This window comes from Arachis ipaensis, chromosome B9 (genome assembly GCF_059453495.1).
Source record: "Arachis ipaensis isolate K30076 ecotype BB chromosome B9, ASM5945349v1, whole genome shotgun sequence".
NCBI classification, from domain to species: domain Eukaryota; kingdom Viridiplantae; phylum Streptophyta; class Magnoliopsida; order Fabales; family Fabaceae; genus Arachis; species Arachis ipaensis.
In genome coordinates this window covers 9432591-9450104 of record NC_142444.1, presented here as the reverse complement: position 1 = coordinate 9450104, position 17514 = coordinate 9432591, and the positions used below count along the sequence as shown (strand labels likewise).

The window sequence follows — 17514 nt, the reverse complement described above, 5'->3', positions numbered from 1 at the left end:
GGGAATCCAAAATAATCTAAGTATACAACTAATTAAGTAATTAATAAATCTTAATAGGGGGTTTGGAAGAAGCATGAATCACTGAAAAAATAGGCCAGTAGGATTTTTTCTTTTTTGAGTCGTATAACAGGGCACAAGGTCCAAAAGAAAGAAAACAAACTAACACAGCCACTACACTGGGAGAAGACTCCCCTTTACAATCAGCATTATATTCAAGTTTTAACTTTTAAGTCTTTTTTTTTTTTTTTGTGCTCTCAAATCTTACATTTCATTTTTTCATTTTAAGCCAAATAATTTATACTTACGCTGTTACGCATTCATAATAAGATAATTTTTAGTATACCACACAAAGTGTCATAATTTTCACGATGAATGTAACAATTTTTTTTCTCTTTAGCATGTGTGATTGGTAAGCAAAATACCGTCAAATAAAGTTCTATCAATAAACTAAAAAAAAGAAAGTATAGATACTGTTCCGTTCAGGCTCAACCGAGGTAGGCGACTCCTTTCGCGACTGCTTGGCCCTGAGAAGAGCTATGCGTCGTCCTGGAGGAAGTGTCCAAAATAAACCTCGGTACTGCGAAACATGACGGCGGGAGCACCTGACTCCGACGTTCAAGTCAAAAGAGGGTATTCAAGAAATTAATACGAGTAGATAAATGAGAGTGTAGGTGTGACCTGACCCTTTCTGGGCTATTTGGTTTATTTTTATAGACGAGTGAAGTGTTACCTTCCTTCTGCTCGTTTCGATTTTCTAGGCTGGATAGTGTGCGCCGTTGTTGTTGGTAACCATCTAGAAGTGACGTTTGTGCGTAGTCGTGTTTGAGTTGTGTTTTTGCTCTGCTTGCTTGTTTCCGAATTATATGGTCGGTTTTAATTTTGACTTCGGTTCCGAGTGTTATGGGGTACACGTCATAGCCCCCAAGCTTGGCTGGCGTTGTTTTCCAAAAAGGTGGCAGGCAAGCTTCATGTTCGGCAAATGCAGATTATGTTTTTTTTTTTGTTTGCTATTTTTGGCTTCTCTCGTTTTGGACTGGGCTTTTGCAATCTGGACCTTTGTGTACTGACAATGGAAATAGATATGGTAGAGATATGGGCAACGCTGGAGAAGGGGAAAATGTTTTTGCTTTGTGAATGGTGCGTTAATTAATTTTCCCTTTTGCCGCTTGGGTTTTCGAGGACTGGAGCGGTTTTTACCTTTGCCTCCACTAAGTTAGTGGGCTATAATATTTTTTGTTGCATTTTCAACATTATGTTTTTTCGAATTCCTCCTCCTCGTTTGACCCATCATGACTTCAAAAGGTTAGTTTTCCTTTCTTGTTCATCTTTGTTTCTGTTTTCTGCAATGGTGAGAGAGAGAGAGAAGGAAAAGCTGAAAGTAGTTGAGGTAAAGAAAGATGACCCTTATCATTGGGTGCATGATGACGTTTGGACCCGCTCGTCATCTTATACGAGTGTAGAGTCGATGGGTGAACTAGGGGATTTGAAATTTGTGAGAGATGGTTCTGGCGTGTCAGTTGAGCTTCTCCCCTGCACTGGCGAGGATAGAGTTTGTGAGAGGAGGGGTGACTGGCAGTACTTTTATATGTATATTCATTGCTTAACTGAACTGCGCGTCCGTTTTCCTTTTTTCGATTTTGAGTGTGATGTCTTGACTCAACTTAACTGCGCTCCCTCACAATTGCATCCAAATTCCTGGGCATTTCTTCGCGCCTTTCAGTGTTTGATGGAGTTTCTTGCCTTCCCTTGTTCTCTGTCGGTGTTTTTTTCTTTGTTTCAGTCGAAGGGTGTTCGGAAAGGCTTGTGGATTTGTCTTAGCAGTTTTCCTGGTCGTTCCCTTTTTCTACTTTATAAATCTTTTTTTAAAAACTTTAAATCCCTTTTCGTTAAGATTCGGTTGGTTGAGGCCGAGTACCCATTTTACTTGGACGATGAGCTTATCGAAAGATTCCCCCTATATTGGTGTTCTGAACCGAGCCAAATCCTTGAGGCTACTGAGCGGGGTGAAGAAGAAGACTCTTTTTTAGGTTTCCTAATTGAAAGCTTTGCTGCTGGGGAGTGTCTTTCTATTCCCCAGCTTTTGCGTTTGTATGACTCTGGTGATAGTGAGGGTTTGAAAACCTATATAGGTAATGTTTTGTCTATTGTTGGTTGTGTAGCTGTTGTACTCCCTTCTAATATATTTGTTTTGTGTCTGTAGGTGGACGGGTCCCCCATCTTGACCCTTCTCGGTTTTAGTCTTTTTTGAAAAAAAAGAAGGAGAGAGATGTAGGTGGCTCAGGTACTCCAAGGGAGGGTGGTGGAGAGGTTGCTCAATCTACTGCCTAGCCGTCATCTTCGTATAAGAGGAAGAGAGAAGATAATGAGAAGTCTTTGGAGGTTATTTCTGAAGGTGACAGGGAGGCTATTGGTGGTAGCAAGACAGCTTTTGATCGGCAGAGGAGGCTTCGTGGCTTCATCCCTGGCACCAGTTCTCATTCTTTGTGGAGCGACCAGTTTTCATTCGCCGAGCTTTCGGATAAGGTGTCTCAATATCCTGGTGACATGCTTATGACTCGTCGGGTTGGTATGGAGGGACTTAGGAAGTTTGTTCAGGTAGTGTTATTTTGCTTTCGGCTTTCCTCTTATTTTTTCTCTGCTGCTTTATCCTTGCTTGGTGTATGTATTCTTGCAGATTGTTGCTTCTCGTTTGATGTGCGTTGGTTGCACTACCAAGCTTATTGGTGCTGAACAACAGACGACTGTGGACAAGGTTTCTGATCTAGAGGTGTCGTATAAAGGAAAAATTGCTGAACTGGAGAAATCGTCGAAAGAAAAAGATGATGTCATTGTTAATGCTACAGCTAAAATGAAAGAATCTGAGGAAGATGTGGTCCATTTGCGGGATCAGATTCGGTTGTTGCAAGCTGAGATCAAAGAGAGCGATATCTCTGAGGGTCGGCTGACCTCCAGGGTTCATGAGCTTGAGGAGGAGGGGATGGAGATGTTCTCCTCTAGTTTTGATCGTGCCGTTAGTCAAATTGCTGCCTTAGCCCCTGAGTTTGACTGTGACCGACTTGATGTGACCAAGATAGTGATCGACAGAAAATTGGTGGTGGATGGGACTGTGGAGGATCATGATGAGAATGTTCCTCCTTCTTGATTTCTGATATTTTGTCTGTTTGTTTTGGATGTGTTTGTCCTTTTGCTATGTCGTGATAACTCTTTGCTTTTGCTGACAGAGTTGTGGTTTAGCATTATGTAGTTATGAATGTTTGGTTTGACGTTTTGAACTTGGATATCTTTCTTTTGTGCTGACCAAGGTTGGGTTAGTTTGGCAATTTTAATATTTTGATAATATAGCTATGATATCTTGGATTTGATATTCTCGTATTTAGAAGTAGGATAGGAAGGATAAGGTTGGTTCTGTTATTTGCTTTATTAGCGCGTTTGAAAGTAGAATAAGATAAAAACAGGAAGTAAGGATCAGATCCGTTATTGATTTACAATTGTCTGATTTTGATATTTGATATATTGGGTGTCCGGCCTCGTTAAAACCCTCCTTAGGTAAAACCCTTATTTGGGATAAAACCGCTAAGGGGGAAAAAGAGTACCTTCATCCGTGGGGTGTACAGGTTATGATCTATACAGCTTTAAGGAAGAAATGTTCCAATTTCCAGATATTGAGTCGTCTTGTAGAGTTTATAGCTGGTAAGCCCCCATACCGAGGACTTTTGAGATCCGGAACAGACATTCCCAATTTGCGGTGAGTTTACCGTGTGATGGAGGTTGCCTTGCTTTCTCTGTTCTTCTGAGGACCAAGTCGCCCACGTTGAATGTCCTCGACACTACCTTTTTGTTGTGCCTTCTCTCAATTAGTTGTTTCGTTGCTCTTTGTTTGATAGCGGCGATATCCCTGTCTTCCTCGGCGAGATCAAGTTCGGCGTTTGTTATGTTGATATTGCGTTGTTGGTTGTATAGCTTGGTTCTTAATGTAGGGATACCGACTTCGATTGGAATCAGGGCTTCTGATCTGTAGACTAGCTTGAATGGTGTCTCGCCTGTGGTGGACTGAATCGTCGTGTTATAGCTCTATAGTATTTCTGGGATTAATTCTGCCCATTCTCTTTTCGCATCATTGAGATTTTTTCTTATTGCCTGCAGTATTACTCGGTTAGCAGCTTCGGCCTGCCCATTGGTTTGTGGGTGTTCGACCGAGCTAAAATAATGTTGTATATTAAAATTTTTCAAAAATGATGCAAGTTTGTTATCTGTGAATTGTCTACCATTATCCGAGATTATTTCCTTTGGTATTCTGAATCGGCATATAATGTTTTTCCATATAAAAGATCGTACCTTTTCGGCAGTTATTCTTGCTAGTGGTTGTGCTTCTATCCATTTTGAGAAATAATCTATTGAAACCAAAAGAAATTTTACCTGTCCTGGAGCTATTGGAAATGGGCCGAGGATATCGAGCCCCCATCTGTAGAAAGGCCAGCTTACCTCCATGTTGTGCATTACCTCGGCTGGCTTCATGGAGATGGCGGCATGCTTTTGGCAGTTGTCATAGGTTTTGACCTTTGTTATGCAATCCCTCTTCATGGTTGGCCAGTAATATCCTGTTCGGATAATCTTTGCCGCCAGAGCTAGTCCTCCTATGTGGTTTCCACATACGCCCTTGTGGACCTCGTTCATTACTTCATTTGCCTCGTTTTTGTCGAGGCATTTTAGTAACAGGTGCGAGAAACCACGCTTGTACAATTCTCCTGCTATGTTTGTATAGAGACTTGCTTTTCGTCTGAAGTGTTGAGGGTTAGGCTCGTTTCTGGGTATGATTCCTGTATTAATGTATTCAATAAAATGTGTTCTCCAGTCGTTGAGATGGTTAATGCTTGTTATGGATAACAATTCGATGCTCGGTTTCTCTAGTGTAAGTTGTGATAATGTTGACGTTTGTGTTCTTGCCCTAGTAGCGGCGAGTTTAGATAATATGTCTGCCCTAATGTTCTTTTCTTTATGCACATGTAATATGGTGAATTTATCAAATTTTGAAATGAGATCCTTTGCTATGAGCCAATACCGCTCTAACAAAGGATCTTTTACCTGGAATTCTCCTTTGATTTGTTGAACCACCAAGAGGGAATCACAATGTACTGTTAGGCTCTGTACCTGGAGGTTGAGGGCGAGCTTAAGTCCTGCTATGAGTGTCTCGTATTTGCCCTGATTGTTGCTTGCCGAGAAATGGAATTGTAGGGATTGCTCGGCCATCACTGTGTCTCCCTCCTTTAGTACTATCCCGGCTCCGCTTCCTTCTCGGTTTGACGCTCCATCTACATGTAACTCCCAAGTCTGGTTGTGGTGGTGCTCGTCGGGTGTGAGCTATGAAACAAAGTCTGCTAGGATTTGCGACTTCAAATCTGGCCTTGATTGAAACTAGATATAGAACTCAGAAAGTTCGATAAACCACTTGGTCAGCCGTCCTGCCAGTTCTGGTTTTGTTAGTATTTGCCATAATGGTTGGTTTGTCCTTACAATTATTGTGTGGCTCTGGAAGTAGTGTCTGAGCCTTCTCACTGTTGTCACTAATGTTAAGGCCAACTGTTCTATTCTTGGATATCTTCGTTCCGTTGGCTGCATGACTCTGCTGACGAAGTATACTGCCTTTTGTGCTTTTCCTGTCTCAGTGACGAAAGCCGAGCTTATAGAGTAATTGGAAGCAGATAAATATAAGTATAAAGGTTTACCGACTTCCGGGCTTTGCAACACTGGTGGCGATGATAGGATGTCTTTGAGTTCGGCGAAGGCCGTCTCGCATTCCTTTATTCACTCGAATTTTTTATTCTTTGATATCGTCTGGAAAAAGTGGTATGATCGGCTCGATACTGCTGGCAAAAATCGTGACAGGGCAGCTACTCTTCCTGCTAGTTGTTGTACCCCCTTTATTGTTTTCGGACTTGCCATGTTAAGTATTGCGTCACATTTTTCAGGGTTTGCTTTCCCCGTGAGGTCAGCATAAATCCGAGGAACTTGCCTCCTTGTACCCCAAAGGCACATTTCTATGGATTAAGTCTCATGTTGTATACTCGGATCTGACTGAATATTTCCCTAAGGTCGTCACAATGGGATCTTTCTGGTGTGGTCTTGGCGACCATATCGTCTACATAGATTTCCATGTTTTGACCTATCTGTTGGTGGAATACTTTGTCCATTAGTCGCTAGTATGTTGCACCTGCATTCTTTAGACCAAATGGCATTACTCTATAACAAAAATTTTCATGTTCAGTTATAAAGGCTGTTTTGCTTTGATCTTCTGGATGCATTAGAATCTGGTTGTAACCATAATATGCATCCATGAAGCTTAAGCTTTTGAAACCTGATGCATTATCTACGAGCTTGTCAATACATGGTAGAGGATAGGCATCTTTTGGACATGCCTTGTTAAGGTTTGTAAAGTCGACGCACATGCGCCATTTACCTGAATTTTTTCTTACCATTACCACGTTCGATAGCCACGTAGTGAAGCGAATCTCTTTGATGAAGTCGGCGCTAAGTGTTTCTTCTAGAGCCGCCTTTGCTTTCTTCGCTTCGAGGTTCCTTTTCCTTTGTCGGATTGTCCTGTCGATGGCAAACTTGTGGCAAATGATGTTTGGATCTATGCCTGACATATCTGCAGGAGTCTAGGCAAATAGGTATTATCTTGTAGTGCCTTTATAAGCTCCAATTGTTTTTGCCCTTGGAGTGCTTGGCCGATGTAGGTGAATTGTTCCGGATTTGATGTCAGGGTAACCTTCTGGAGCTCATCTACTGGTTGGGGCCTTTCTTGGGTGTCCTCCCGAGGGTCGAGTTCTGCAAAGGACAGTACTTCATTTGTGCTATGAATTGCCTTGACTTCTTTTTGGTATTTTTGCCCCGTGTCCGATCTTTTTAGCCTTGCGTTGTAGCATTGCCGAGCTTGTTGGCGGTCTGAGTGGAACGTTGCTATCTTGTCGTCCTGTGCCTGAAACTTGACACATAAATGAAACGTGGATACTACTGCTCTGAACATGTTCAGAGCAAGTCTTCCGAGAATAATATTATAAGGACTGGGCAATCAACTATAAGATATTGTATATCTATGGTTCGTGTCAATGGGGTTTCCCCCAGTGTCGTTTTTAGCCATATACAACCTTTAATTGGGGCCCTCTCTCCAGAGAATCCTACCAGTTCTCCAGATGAGGGTTGCACTGCTTTTTTCGGATAGTTTCATCTTTTGAAAAGTAGAATAGAAGAGAACGTCTGCACTACTACCTGGGTCTAAAAGGACCTTTCTTACCAATAGTTCGCCTGTCTGTATGGAGATCGCCACCGGATCGTCTAAGTTTAGGATGGCCGAAGATATATCTGCCTGGGTGAAGGTGATTCTGAAGTCGGTTGCATCTTTGTTGCTTTGTGGTATCGTTCCCTCAATTGCCAGCATTGCTCGGTAACTTCGTTTGCGTGCAGAGTTTGTTTCACCACCTCTGGCAAATCCTCCGGATATTCAATTTATGATTCCTTTCAGTGGATTAGGGTTTGACCGCCTATTGTCATTTTTTCCCTCCGTTGTTTGTCGTTGCTCCTCCCGGTCTCGGGTATCTTCCTTGTTTCTTCTTCCTTCAACATACTTGTTTAGGAGGCCTTGCCGGGCTAATCTCTCTAGTAAATCTTTGGCGATCTCACATTCATTCTTCGTGTGTCCATACTTCTGATGGAAAACACAGTGTTTGCTCTTGTCTACAAACCGTTGATCCTAGTGTTTGATAATTTTGGCGTTGAGAATTTCTTTGATTATTTTTTCTCTCTTTGTGTTGAATCTGGTGTAATTGTCAAACTTTGGGGTGAGCTTGAATGGCTTCCTTGGTTCCCTACTGTTTGGCGGTCTTATGGTTTTGTCTTCATCTTTTTGAGGTTGTCTTCTTTCTGTTCTCTCAGCCTCACGGAGTTCTTCGATCTCCATTTGTCCGGCTGCCCTTTCTCGGAATTCCTCCAATGTCTTCGGTTTAGTTACCGCGATTGTCTCCCGAAACTTACCAGGTCGGAGGCCGGCCTTAAGGGCATGCAAGTGGACTGCTGGGTCTAAGTCCAGTATTTCCATGGTCGCTTCAGCAAATCGGGTCATGTAGCCCTTCAAGCTTTCATGTTGTCCTTGCCGGATGGTACCAAGGTAATTCGATCCATGCACGTATATCCCGAAAGCCACAAAATAGTCAATGAAGGACCTCGCCAACTTCTCAAATGAGGAGATCGAACCTGCAGGTAGTTTAGAAAACCAAGTAATGCGGTACCATCGAGATAAGTAGGAAAAGCTTGGCAGAGTACAGGTTCATTGTTAGCGCCGTTAAAAAATATCATATCCTGAAATCTTTTAACATGAGCCCGGGAGTCACCAATTCCCTTATACGGCTCCAAAAAAGTAGGTAGCACAAAATTTTTGGGCATCTGAAAGTTGGTGATCTTCTCGGAGAATGGGTTGTTCAAGGTCAGCTTCTCTTTCGGCGGATTGAGACATAAGGGATCGGGGTTGCCTGGAGCCGAGCCTTTGGAGTTTCCTTCTTCGTGCTTTTCAACATTGTTACGGACGGAGAGTTCGGCTAACCTCCGGACTTCCGCCTAGAGTTCAGCCATTTGAGCTAAGAGTTCTGCTTGTGTGAGTTGATTAGCCCCATTCTCAGCCATAGTTGAGGATCGGAGATCCTGCAAGAGAAAAGAAACAAAAAGCTAGATGAAAAAAATAGTGGGGTTAGATGAGTTTTTTCGGGCCCTACGGTGGGCGCCAAATATTCCGTTCAGGCTCAACCGAGGTAGGCGACTCCTTTTGCGACTACTCGGCCCTAAGAAGAGCTATGCGTCGTCCTGGAGGCAATGTCCAAAATAAACCTCGGTATTGCGAAATACGGCAGCGGGAGCACCTGCAAAAAGCACTCCGACGCTCAAATCAAAAGAGGGTATTCAAGAAATTAATACGAGTAGATAAATGAGAGTGTAGGTGTGACCTGACCCTTTCTGGACTATTTAGTTTGTTTTTATAGACGAGTAAAGTGTTACCTTCCTTTTACTCGTTCCAATTTTCTAGGATGGATAGTGTGCGTCGTTGTTGATGGTAACCGTCTAGAAGTGACGTTTGTGCGTAGTCGTGTTTGAGTTGTGTTTTTACTCTGCTTGCTTGTTTTCAGGTTATATAGTCGGTTTTGATTTTGATTTCGGTTCCGAGTGTTATGGGTACACGTCAGATACCATAATATTGTTGGCAAATTCTTTTAACAAAGGCAACATCAGAAAAAAAATATTGTATGCATTATTTTTAGGGCAATTTACGCAACTAAATTGTTTGATCCTCAATATTACGCAAATACATTGTTTCAGTTTTTAATACGCAAATGCATTGTTTCTATATTTTATGTAAACCGCTACTGGCAGTAGCGGTTTATAGGTGTGCATAAACCGCTACTGCCTGCCGCGGTTTATGTGTGAGTGTGTGTGTGTGTGTAAACCGCTACTGCCAGTAGCGGTTTACGTGTGTGTGTGCGTGTGTGTAAACCGCTACAGCCAGTAGCGGTTTACGTGTGATGCTTTGCCTATATAAACCGTGGTTGTAGCCGCGGATTATGTGTTTAGAAGGTTTGAGGAGTTTTATAGAGAGAGGAAATTGTAGAGAGAAGTCAGAGCAAGTTGTGAGCGGGCCCGAGGTTCCTCAGCGGTGACTTCTGGCGAGTTTTCATGGCGAGTTTTCTGGCCACATGATTATCAGGGTCATTATGGGGTAGATCTGAACGTGCCTGCAGGTAGTCCGTTGGATACTTGGTTCACTATGGGGGGCACCCCCCAGTCCGCGTTCGGGTTAGAGCATCCAGGTGATGATGTTGGACAGGAGGCAGCCCGACCGACTCGAGTCAGACGTCCAGCTCGATGTGGGACAGGATCTCATCTCCTTGGTGACTTTCATGATGCTGCGAGGGATGATCGCGATGGTTAGCACCATGTGTTGTTGTTTTTCATTTCTCGTTATGTATTTTATTTTCTGGTTTAGGACTTTTATGTTTGTTTTATTTGGATGACTGTTATTTTGGGTACTTGTTACTTTATGTTTTTATGCACGTTGGACCTTATGTTAAGTCTTGTTAGAAGGACTTTTATTTTGTTTAGTTTTTACTTTATGATTATGTTGATGGAGTCTATTCTTTATCGATCTATTAGCTAAGATGGAAATTAGGCACAATAACTCTAGAAAAGTGAAACACAACTAGCGATACTATCATTAACAAGATCAAACAAAAAGCCTTAAAACTCATAACTGATAAACGAAAAGACTTAAAACAAATAACTTAAAACTCATAACAAGCAGACACGTTTGTTACCACGGAAACTACGACAAACGAAATAAGTAAAGATAAATCTACATCCCACTAGTAGAACCTCGCTGAGGGCAAACCCGTCGGGTATGATCGGGCTGCCTGCACAGACCACACCTCTTAGGTCGGCTAGTGTCGGCTTCGTCCATGTTGTTGCGGATGCGGGTAGACCGTGGTCATCCTTCTCTTGCCCTTCTCATGCCCGGGTCGGGTATAACCGTCGGCCCGTCATATGGTGGCCAAAGCCCCTCTGGAATACATGGTGAAAAGGACATCTCATACACCTTAAAGACCTCAGACATAGTGTACACCTCATCGACATAAGTTGCCCAATCTAGGCGTGACTGCGCACAGCATGCGAGGGCATGGCAGCAGGGGTAGTGCAGCGCCTGGAAGTATCCACAATCGCAGGTGCGATCCCTCAGAGAAACCCGATAGCTACCCAAAGAGAATTTGCTGGTGGGCGTCGTCTCAGCCACAGTATAGTCAAGCTGATGCCTATCAAACACTGTCACCGTGAAGCACCTCGATTCCTTCAGATTATGCTCAATGGCCTTAACTACTGCCTGTGAAAACCGGTGCCCGGACCCTAACTGTGCCTCTGCCGTCTGCCCCCGGACAACAAACAACTCGGCCAGCCGGAGATATGTCGACTTAACCAGAGACGTCACCGGGAGGTTTCTTGTGCCCTTCAAGACAGAGTTCACACACTCAGAGATGTTGGTCGTCATGTGACCGTATCTTCTCCCACCATCCTTGTGCTGTGTCCACCTCTCATACTGCATTCTGTTTGCCCATTCGCACATGGCCGGGTTCTCCGTCCTCATTATATCAAACCAATAGTCAAATTCTGCTTCCGTCTTCGCATACGCGGCATTTACCAACCACCTCCGCGCATCCTACCCCTTGAAAGTGAGGGCAAAATTTGCAGCAACATGCCGAATACAAAATGCCCGATAAGCATGGGGGGGTTGCCAACCACTATCGGGGCTCTCTAATGCAGCCTTGATGCCGTTGTGTCTGTCAGAGATCACGAGAATACCTTGCTGTGGAGTGACATGCCTTCTAAGGTTCGAAAGAAAGTACGACCAAGACTCTGCGTTCTCTCCCTCCACGAGTGCAAACCCAACAGGAAAAATGTTCGAGTTACCATCCTGTGCGATCGCCAACAACAACGTCCCGCCATATTTTCCATACAGGTGTGTGCCATCGATGCTTATCAGCGGCTTACAGTGGCGGAAAGCCTGAATACACGGAGGAAACATCCAGAACATCCGATGAAAGAAGACTCTATCCTCGTCAACTTGGTCACCCACCCTAACCGGGGACGTCTTCAGTAGAGCAATCGAACCTTCCATCGTGGATGTGACCCCAAGGATCCACCGAGGCAGATCAGCATATGACTCCTCCCAATCGCCATATATTTGCGCTACTGCCTTCTGCTTCGCCAACCACACCTTCCGATAACTAGGCATGAATCCATAAGTCGCCTCCGTTGCCTCTTGCAACACCTTAATAGACACCGACGCATCAGCTCGAACCAATGGATAGATTCTCGCACAGATAACATGATAATCAAGCTGCTTGTGGTCGCTTGATATCAATGTGGCCATACACGTGTGCGGACCGTTGTACCTCCTAACCTCCCATGTGCTTTTCCTTTTCCGCATGACTATCCGAATCAACCACGTGCACCCGTTACCAAACTCCTTGCATCTCCTTTGGTATTTCAGGTTGTCGGACTCCATAACCTTGTACTCAACTCCACGCCGAGTACTGTAATCCTTCACACTCAACACGGCTTCCTCTTTACTCTGGAAGGATTGGCCAATCTGAAATTCAGACATATTTCTCCCATCATGCATCCCCTGCCCATCGAATGTTGCATCAGCATTCTGCTGTTGGCCGATGGCTTCCAAGTTCAAACAAGAGAGGTGGGGAGGGTACTCCTGTGTTGCAGAACCGGAACATCCATGGGCTGAACGTCCGCCTCTTGGAATATCATCATCACTGTCCCCACCAATATCGACAGGCTCCTCATCCAAATCATCGTCAAACAGTGCATTCTCAACCCGATCCGGTCCGGCATCGCATTCAAAATCAGGAACAACAGGACCAACATATGCATGAACAGCCCCAGCACGTTCGGGCTCCGGATTCGGAACTGCCACTGCTACCACAGGCATCGATGTTGAGGCACCACCGGCTGGGGTCGACTAAGGATTAGGGGCCGATGCCCCTGAGCTATCCACACCATCTTCCAACTTTGCAAACAGCTCAGTTACCCTCACCTCCGAAAAACTACGCCTGCAGTGAAACAAGACATGCAAGTCTTCATCCGACCCGATCACGAAGGTCTCATATCTCACACCACTTGAGACAACATCAATGGGAATCTTGTAAAATAATTTTTTTACCCACTTCGTCCCACACACACCGAGCTTCCGTAATATGCTTTGCTTAATCTCCGCCAACGTATTCGAAGATCGGATAAAAACACTAAGCGGTTCTCTATCTGTGAATTTTACACCATGCCTTTTGCTCTTTTGAATTTTTCCAGAGCAGTGAACTAGAGCCACAAAACTATCCTCCCCCTCCATTTGTGAATAACACTCTACTTCTCCACATTTGGCCCCTCTATGGTTTATATAGGCAGCCCCATTCGCACACACACATGTAAACCGCTACTGGCAGTAGCAGTTTACACACACGCACACACACACGTAAACCGCTACTGGCAGTAGCGGTTTACACACACACACACTCACGTAAACCGCTACTGCCAGCAGCGGTTTACACACACACACTCACACATAAACCGCGGCAGGCAGTAGCGGTTTATGCACACCTATAAATATAGAAACAATGCATTTGCGTATTAAAAACTGAAACAATGTATTTGCGTAATATTGGGGATCAAACAATTTAGATGCGTAAATTGCCCTATTTTTATATACCTCTTTTATATACTTTTTCTTTTTTTGTTAAAAATAATTAATAAAATTATCTTTTATACTATTAAAATAGGAAAGTACACGATATATATAAATATATATATATATATATAGTGATGAATCTAAAAAAATTTTGCCAATAGAGATAAAATATATATAATATAATAATAACTTTATAATTATACTATGGTATTATAAAATATGATTATTCTTAAAATTATTTAATAAACAAATTAAAATAATAATTTAAAATAATAATAAATAATTTAAAATTTTATTTTTTTAGATTTTATATTTTAAAAAAATTAAATAATGTTTTTATTGTCAATATAATTAATTAAATATTTTTCTTTCTATATATATTATTAAACAATCATTTAAAAGTACAATAAAAAATTATAAATACAAAATTGACAAACATATGTTATTCAAATTAATTTCCAACAACAACAATTAATAATATCCTAAATTTTTAATTAAAAATAAGTTAATACAAAAAATAATTAACAAACAGATTAATGAAACCAAATTAGCAATTACAAAGATAGAATAAATTCAATCACAATTAACAAATCTATTAACATAATTATCAAACAATGAAACAAATAAGCAATGAAGCAAGCAGATCATGAATGTACCAAGAGTCCAAGGAGGTAGACTTTCAGTATTTCAGACTTTCAGTTTCAGTATTACTTTATTGCTTCACTAGTCTGAACTGCTGAACTCCAGGAGACAGAACACGGCAACAGAACTGCAGGATGAAGGCTGAACTGCTAAAGACTAAAGAGCAGGGACGGATCGCAGAAAAAGAAGGCAGAACCAAAAGAGCTAAAGAGGAACACAGAAGAAGAAGACAAAACCAGAATACCAGAATATCAGTGAGGCATTGACAAACGCTGAAGGAGAAGGTAGAACCAGACACCGAAGAAACGCAATGGCAGAACTACACAGCTAGTTATCCAGAAGAAGAAGGCAGATTCAGACGCGGCAATGCTAGGAGAATTAACAGTGACGGAGCCACGCGGGGGAAACGCTGAACGGGGGACAACGTCGTTGGCAACAGTGAGCCAGTGACACCGGCGGAGTAGCGACACTGGCGATAGTAACTCTGGAGGACGAAGGTTGGAGTAGAGGCAGAAAATTGGTAAACGGGAAAAAGAGAAGGATTAGCGATTTGGAGAGTGGAGTCAAAATTAATTAGGTAGTGGGGGACAAATAAAGTATATCACTAAGAACTATTCACTACATTTTAAAATTTCACTGGAGCACTTGGCGCGCTCTCTCTCTCTCTCAAGCGTACCCGATTATTAGAAAAGGCTATACTTTGTTAAGCATAACTACAAGAAGTGTAGCCATATGGTAAATTTCTTGTACTTGGTGGCGGGAGATTTGCTTATAAATGGCATGGCACTAATGCAGTATGGATTGAATAGGTGACATATATATGTTTGACCTTCCATTCTTTCCTTAATTTAATGCTAATAGTGGCCGTCTCATCTTGGCAGTGCTATTCATAATACTACTCTTTCATATATGTATGGTTGCTGGGTGTTCTTAATGAAAATGCTTAAGGTAGTATTTAATTTAACGTTCGTCTTAAGTAATAGGCGTTTACTCATGTTTTTATTTTCAAAATCCTTTCATTTTCAGCATCTTGCATTGTTTAAGATGCTCTGATCTGAACTCTTAGCTCCCCGATTTTGGTTGAGTTTAACAAACCTTCAAAAACATAATGAACAATAATTAGTAAACATATTATTAGAAGTGATGATAACTTCTACGTATATGTCTCTTTGTAGTAACATTTTTAGTGATAATATTTTTTTGGTGACTAACAGTATTATATGTCTACTACGTATATTTTTAGTGATAATATGACTACTACGTAAATGTCTCTCCGGCCTTTCCATTGATTATTTTATTTTATTTTTTTTTTTTTAGATCCGTGCAATGCACAGAAAGTTAAATTAATTGTACTACATAGTATTGTATTTAAATTGCTATATTGTTTAGGGATAAATTAGATAGGCCTGCTACACATACAAGTCTTTTTGGCTTACAAGTCTTATAAGTTGGCACAAGCCCAACAAAACACACGCACATTACACTCCCACATTCAAGAGTAAATATACGCACGTTATTCAACCACTTTCTGTTTACAAAGTGCGCTACTCACCATGCATTATGAACGACTCTTCTTCTTCTTCCTCCATGAAAACGAGTTTCTTGCCAAATTTAATTTGTTCGATCTCCTTCGTGCGTTCTCTCTTCGCCTTTTCATTCGTTGTTTTACCTGCGTTTATCACTGGTATTCTTGCTTCGTTTTTTTTTTTTCGATTTTCATGGTTTCTGAAATCAAGCTTACGATTACAGAAATACACCCAAAGGATTACAGAAATACACCCAAAAGGTTACAGGAATTCACCCAAACAATTACAGAAATACACCCAAAGAATTACAAAAATACACCCAAAGGGTTTAAGAAATACACCCAAAGGATTTAAGAAATACACTCAAAATTTGTTGAAGTACACCTTATGCATAATTCATAACTCTTCCTCTTTCTCCTCCTCATCTTCTGTTGCTTCTTCTTCTTCTTCATTTTCTTATTTCATATTCTCATAATTCTTTTTGGGAGAAAAAAAATCAAACAAAGAAAAAAAAAATACATAATGTTACAAAATCAAAAGAAGAACGAGGAGAAACACGACGATGAAGATGAAACACTTCAAAAACGATTTCAGAACTTGATGTGAAAAAACAATGGAAATCGAGAATAACAAAGAAAGAGAACAGAAAGAAAAGCACGTAAATGAAGAAGGAGAAAGAGAAGGCAAGAAATTCGAAAAATGAAACAGAATCCTTTCAAAAATTAAAAATCTGTTAGAGGCGCGTTTGAACGTAATATCAATTAGAGGACTTATAAGACTTGTATAGCAGAATCACTTGTATGTAGAGATTAATCTAATTAGATAATATATAAGTTAATGTTAAATTTAAAAACTAATTTGTAAAAGATATTTGCAGTATATTTATTTAATAATTTATATATGACTCAATATTATTATCCAATAAAAAAATATACCGTTTTAATAGAAATAATAATTATCTTTAACTATTATTTTTTAATTTAATTAAGAAATGATACGTATTAAATTCAATTGATTAATAAGTTTAAAATTTTATTTAGTGACATATCAAAATTAATTTAAATTAACGTTGATGATAAATAACATTTTAAAATAATAAAAATTAATAATTATGAAATCAATAAAATTATACATAAATTAGACTATAAAAAAAAAATTCTAAAAGAGCAATGCTAGGAAACCAAAAGGGTATTAGCCAAAAATCAGCCAAAATACCTTTGGTGAATCCAAAATCTCTACGAGTTAATATATATGGATGTTTCTTCTGCTAAGTATCAAAATGTTTCTTTTTCATACTAAATAGATGTTCTTTTATATATTTTTTGAATTTTTTGGTATTGCAAATGTGAATGTCTCTATTTCTTTAAGAATTTCATAATTATTTTTGCTAAAATATAACTGGATATTTCTTTTGTTAAGTATTAGGATGTTTTTTTTCATATTAAATGAATATTTTTTTATATTTTTGTAATTGTGTAGTTTGCAGTCTCTTTAATCATCAAAATGGCACCTAATATCCCAAAACGCAGAGAACAATGATGATGCTGCTACCGTGTGACTACTGTGAAAGCCATTGACAATCCAAACTTCACATGATCACCTGCATCATAGTACCCTCAAACCAAGTCCACCTTCAAAAATAAGAACATATATTATGTGCAGCTCTTTTTCAGTCTCTACTTTTCGAAGCATGTGGGCAAACGGTTAACCCGGTTAACGGTGACGTTGGACTACTGTGGACTGGAAACTGGCACATGTGCCAGGCCGCCGTTGAAAAGTGCTCCGAGGAGACTCTCTCAGGCCTATGCCGGAGCTACTTAGTCTCGACGCGCCTGTTCCTGTCGCTGTTGACGCCGGCTCTGAGGGGGAAGTCACGTGCGCTGATGCGCAGAAGCTTCGAGACCCGAACCCGAGTCCGAACATAAGGTTCATGAGCTCCCGATCTAGTAAAGACAGTTCCGACTAGAAGCGGAAGCGATCGGAGGAGTGGGTAGCGGTAGAGAGGCAGAGAGTGCCTGACGGTGAGAGAGAGAGGTCTGTGTGTGTGATTGTTAGAGGTGGATA

At 41.1% G+C, this 17514-nt stretch overlaps 4 protein-coding genes across 4 annotated transcripts; 1 reads left to right on the top strand and 3 right to left on the bottom strand.

Annotated features, from left to right (window-relative positions):
- The first annotated feature begins 2445 nt into the window (after positions 1-2445).
- On the top strand, positions 2446-3142 carry LOC148543690 (uncharacterized). The gene is made up of 2 exons (XM_088497777.1): positions 2446-2595; positions 2675-3142. The coding sequence occupies exons 1-2, from the start codon at positions 2545-2547 to the stop codon at positions 3140-3142; spliced, it is 519 nt and encodes a 172-aa protein (XP_088353903.1). The 5' UTR covers positions 2446-2544.
- Positions 3143-3681: 539 nt separating this feature from the next.
- Positions 3682-5794, bottom strand: LOC148543689 (uncharacterized). Its single transcript, XM_088498659.1, has 4 exons — positions 5724-5794; positions 5444-5654; positions 4417-5358; positions 3682-4050 (listed from the first exon to the last, which is right to left on the bottom strand). The coding sequence occupies exons 1-4, from the start codon at positions 5792-5794 to the stop codon at positions 3682-3684; spliced, it is 1593 nt and encodes a 530-aa protein (XP_088354785.1).
- A 4728-nt stretch (positions 5795-10522) lies between these two features.
- Positions 10523-11173, bottom strand: LOC148543688 (uncharacterized). The gene has a single exon (XM_088498658.1). It carries the CDS (start codon positions 11171-11173, stop codon positions 10523-10525), a length of 651 nt encoding a protein of 216 aa, XP_088354784.1.
- Positions 11174-11245: 72 nt separating this feature from the next.
- Positions 11246-12532, bottom strand: LOC107614937 (uncharacterized). Its single transcript, XM_016317062.1, has one exon. It carries the CDS (start codon positions 12530-12532, stop codon positions 11246-11248), a length of 1287 nt encoding a protein of 428 aa, XP_016172548.1.
- Positions 12533-17514: the final 4982 nt, after the last annotated feature.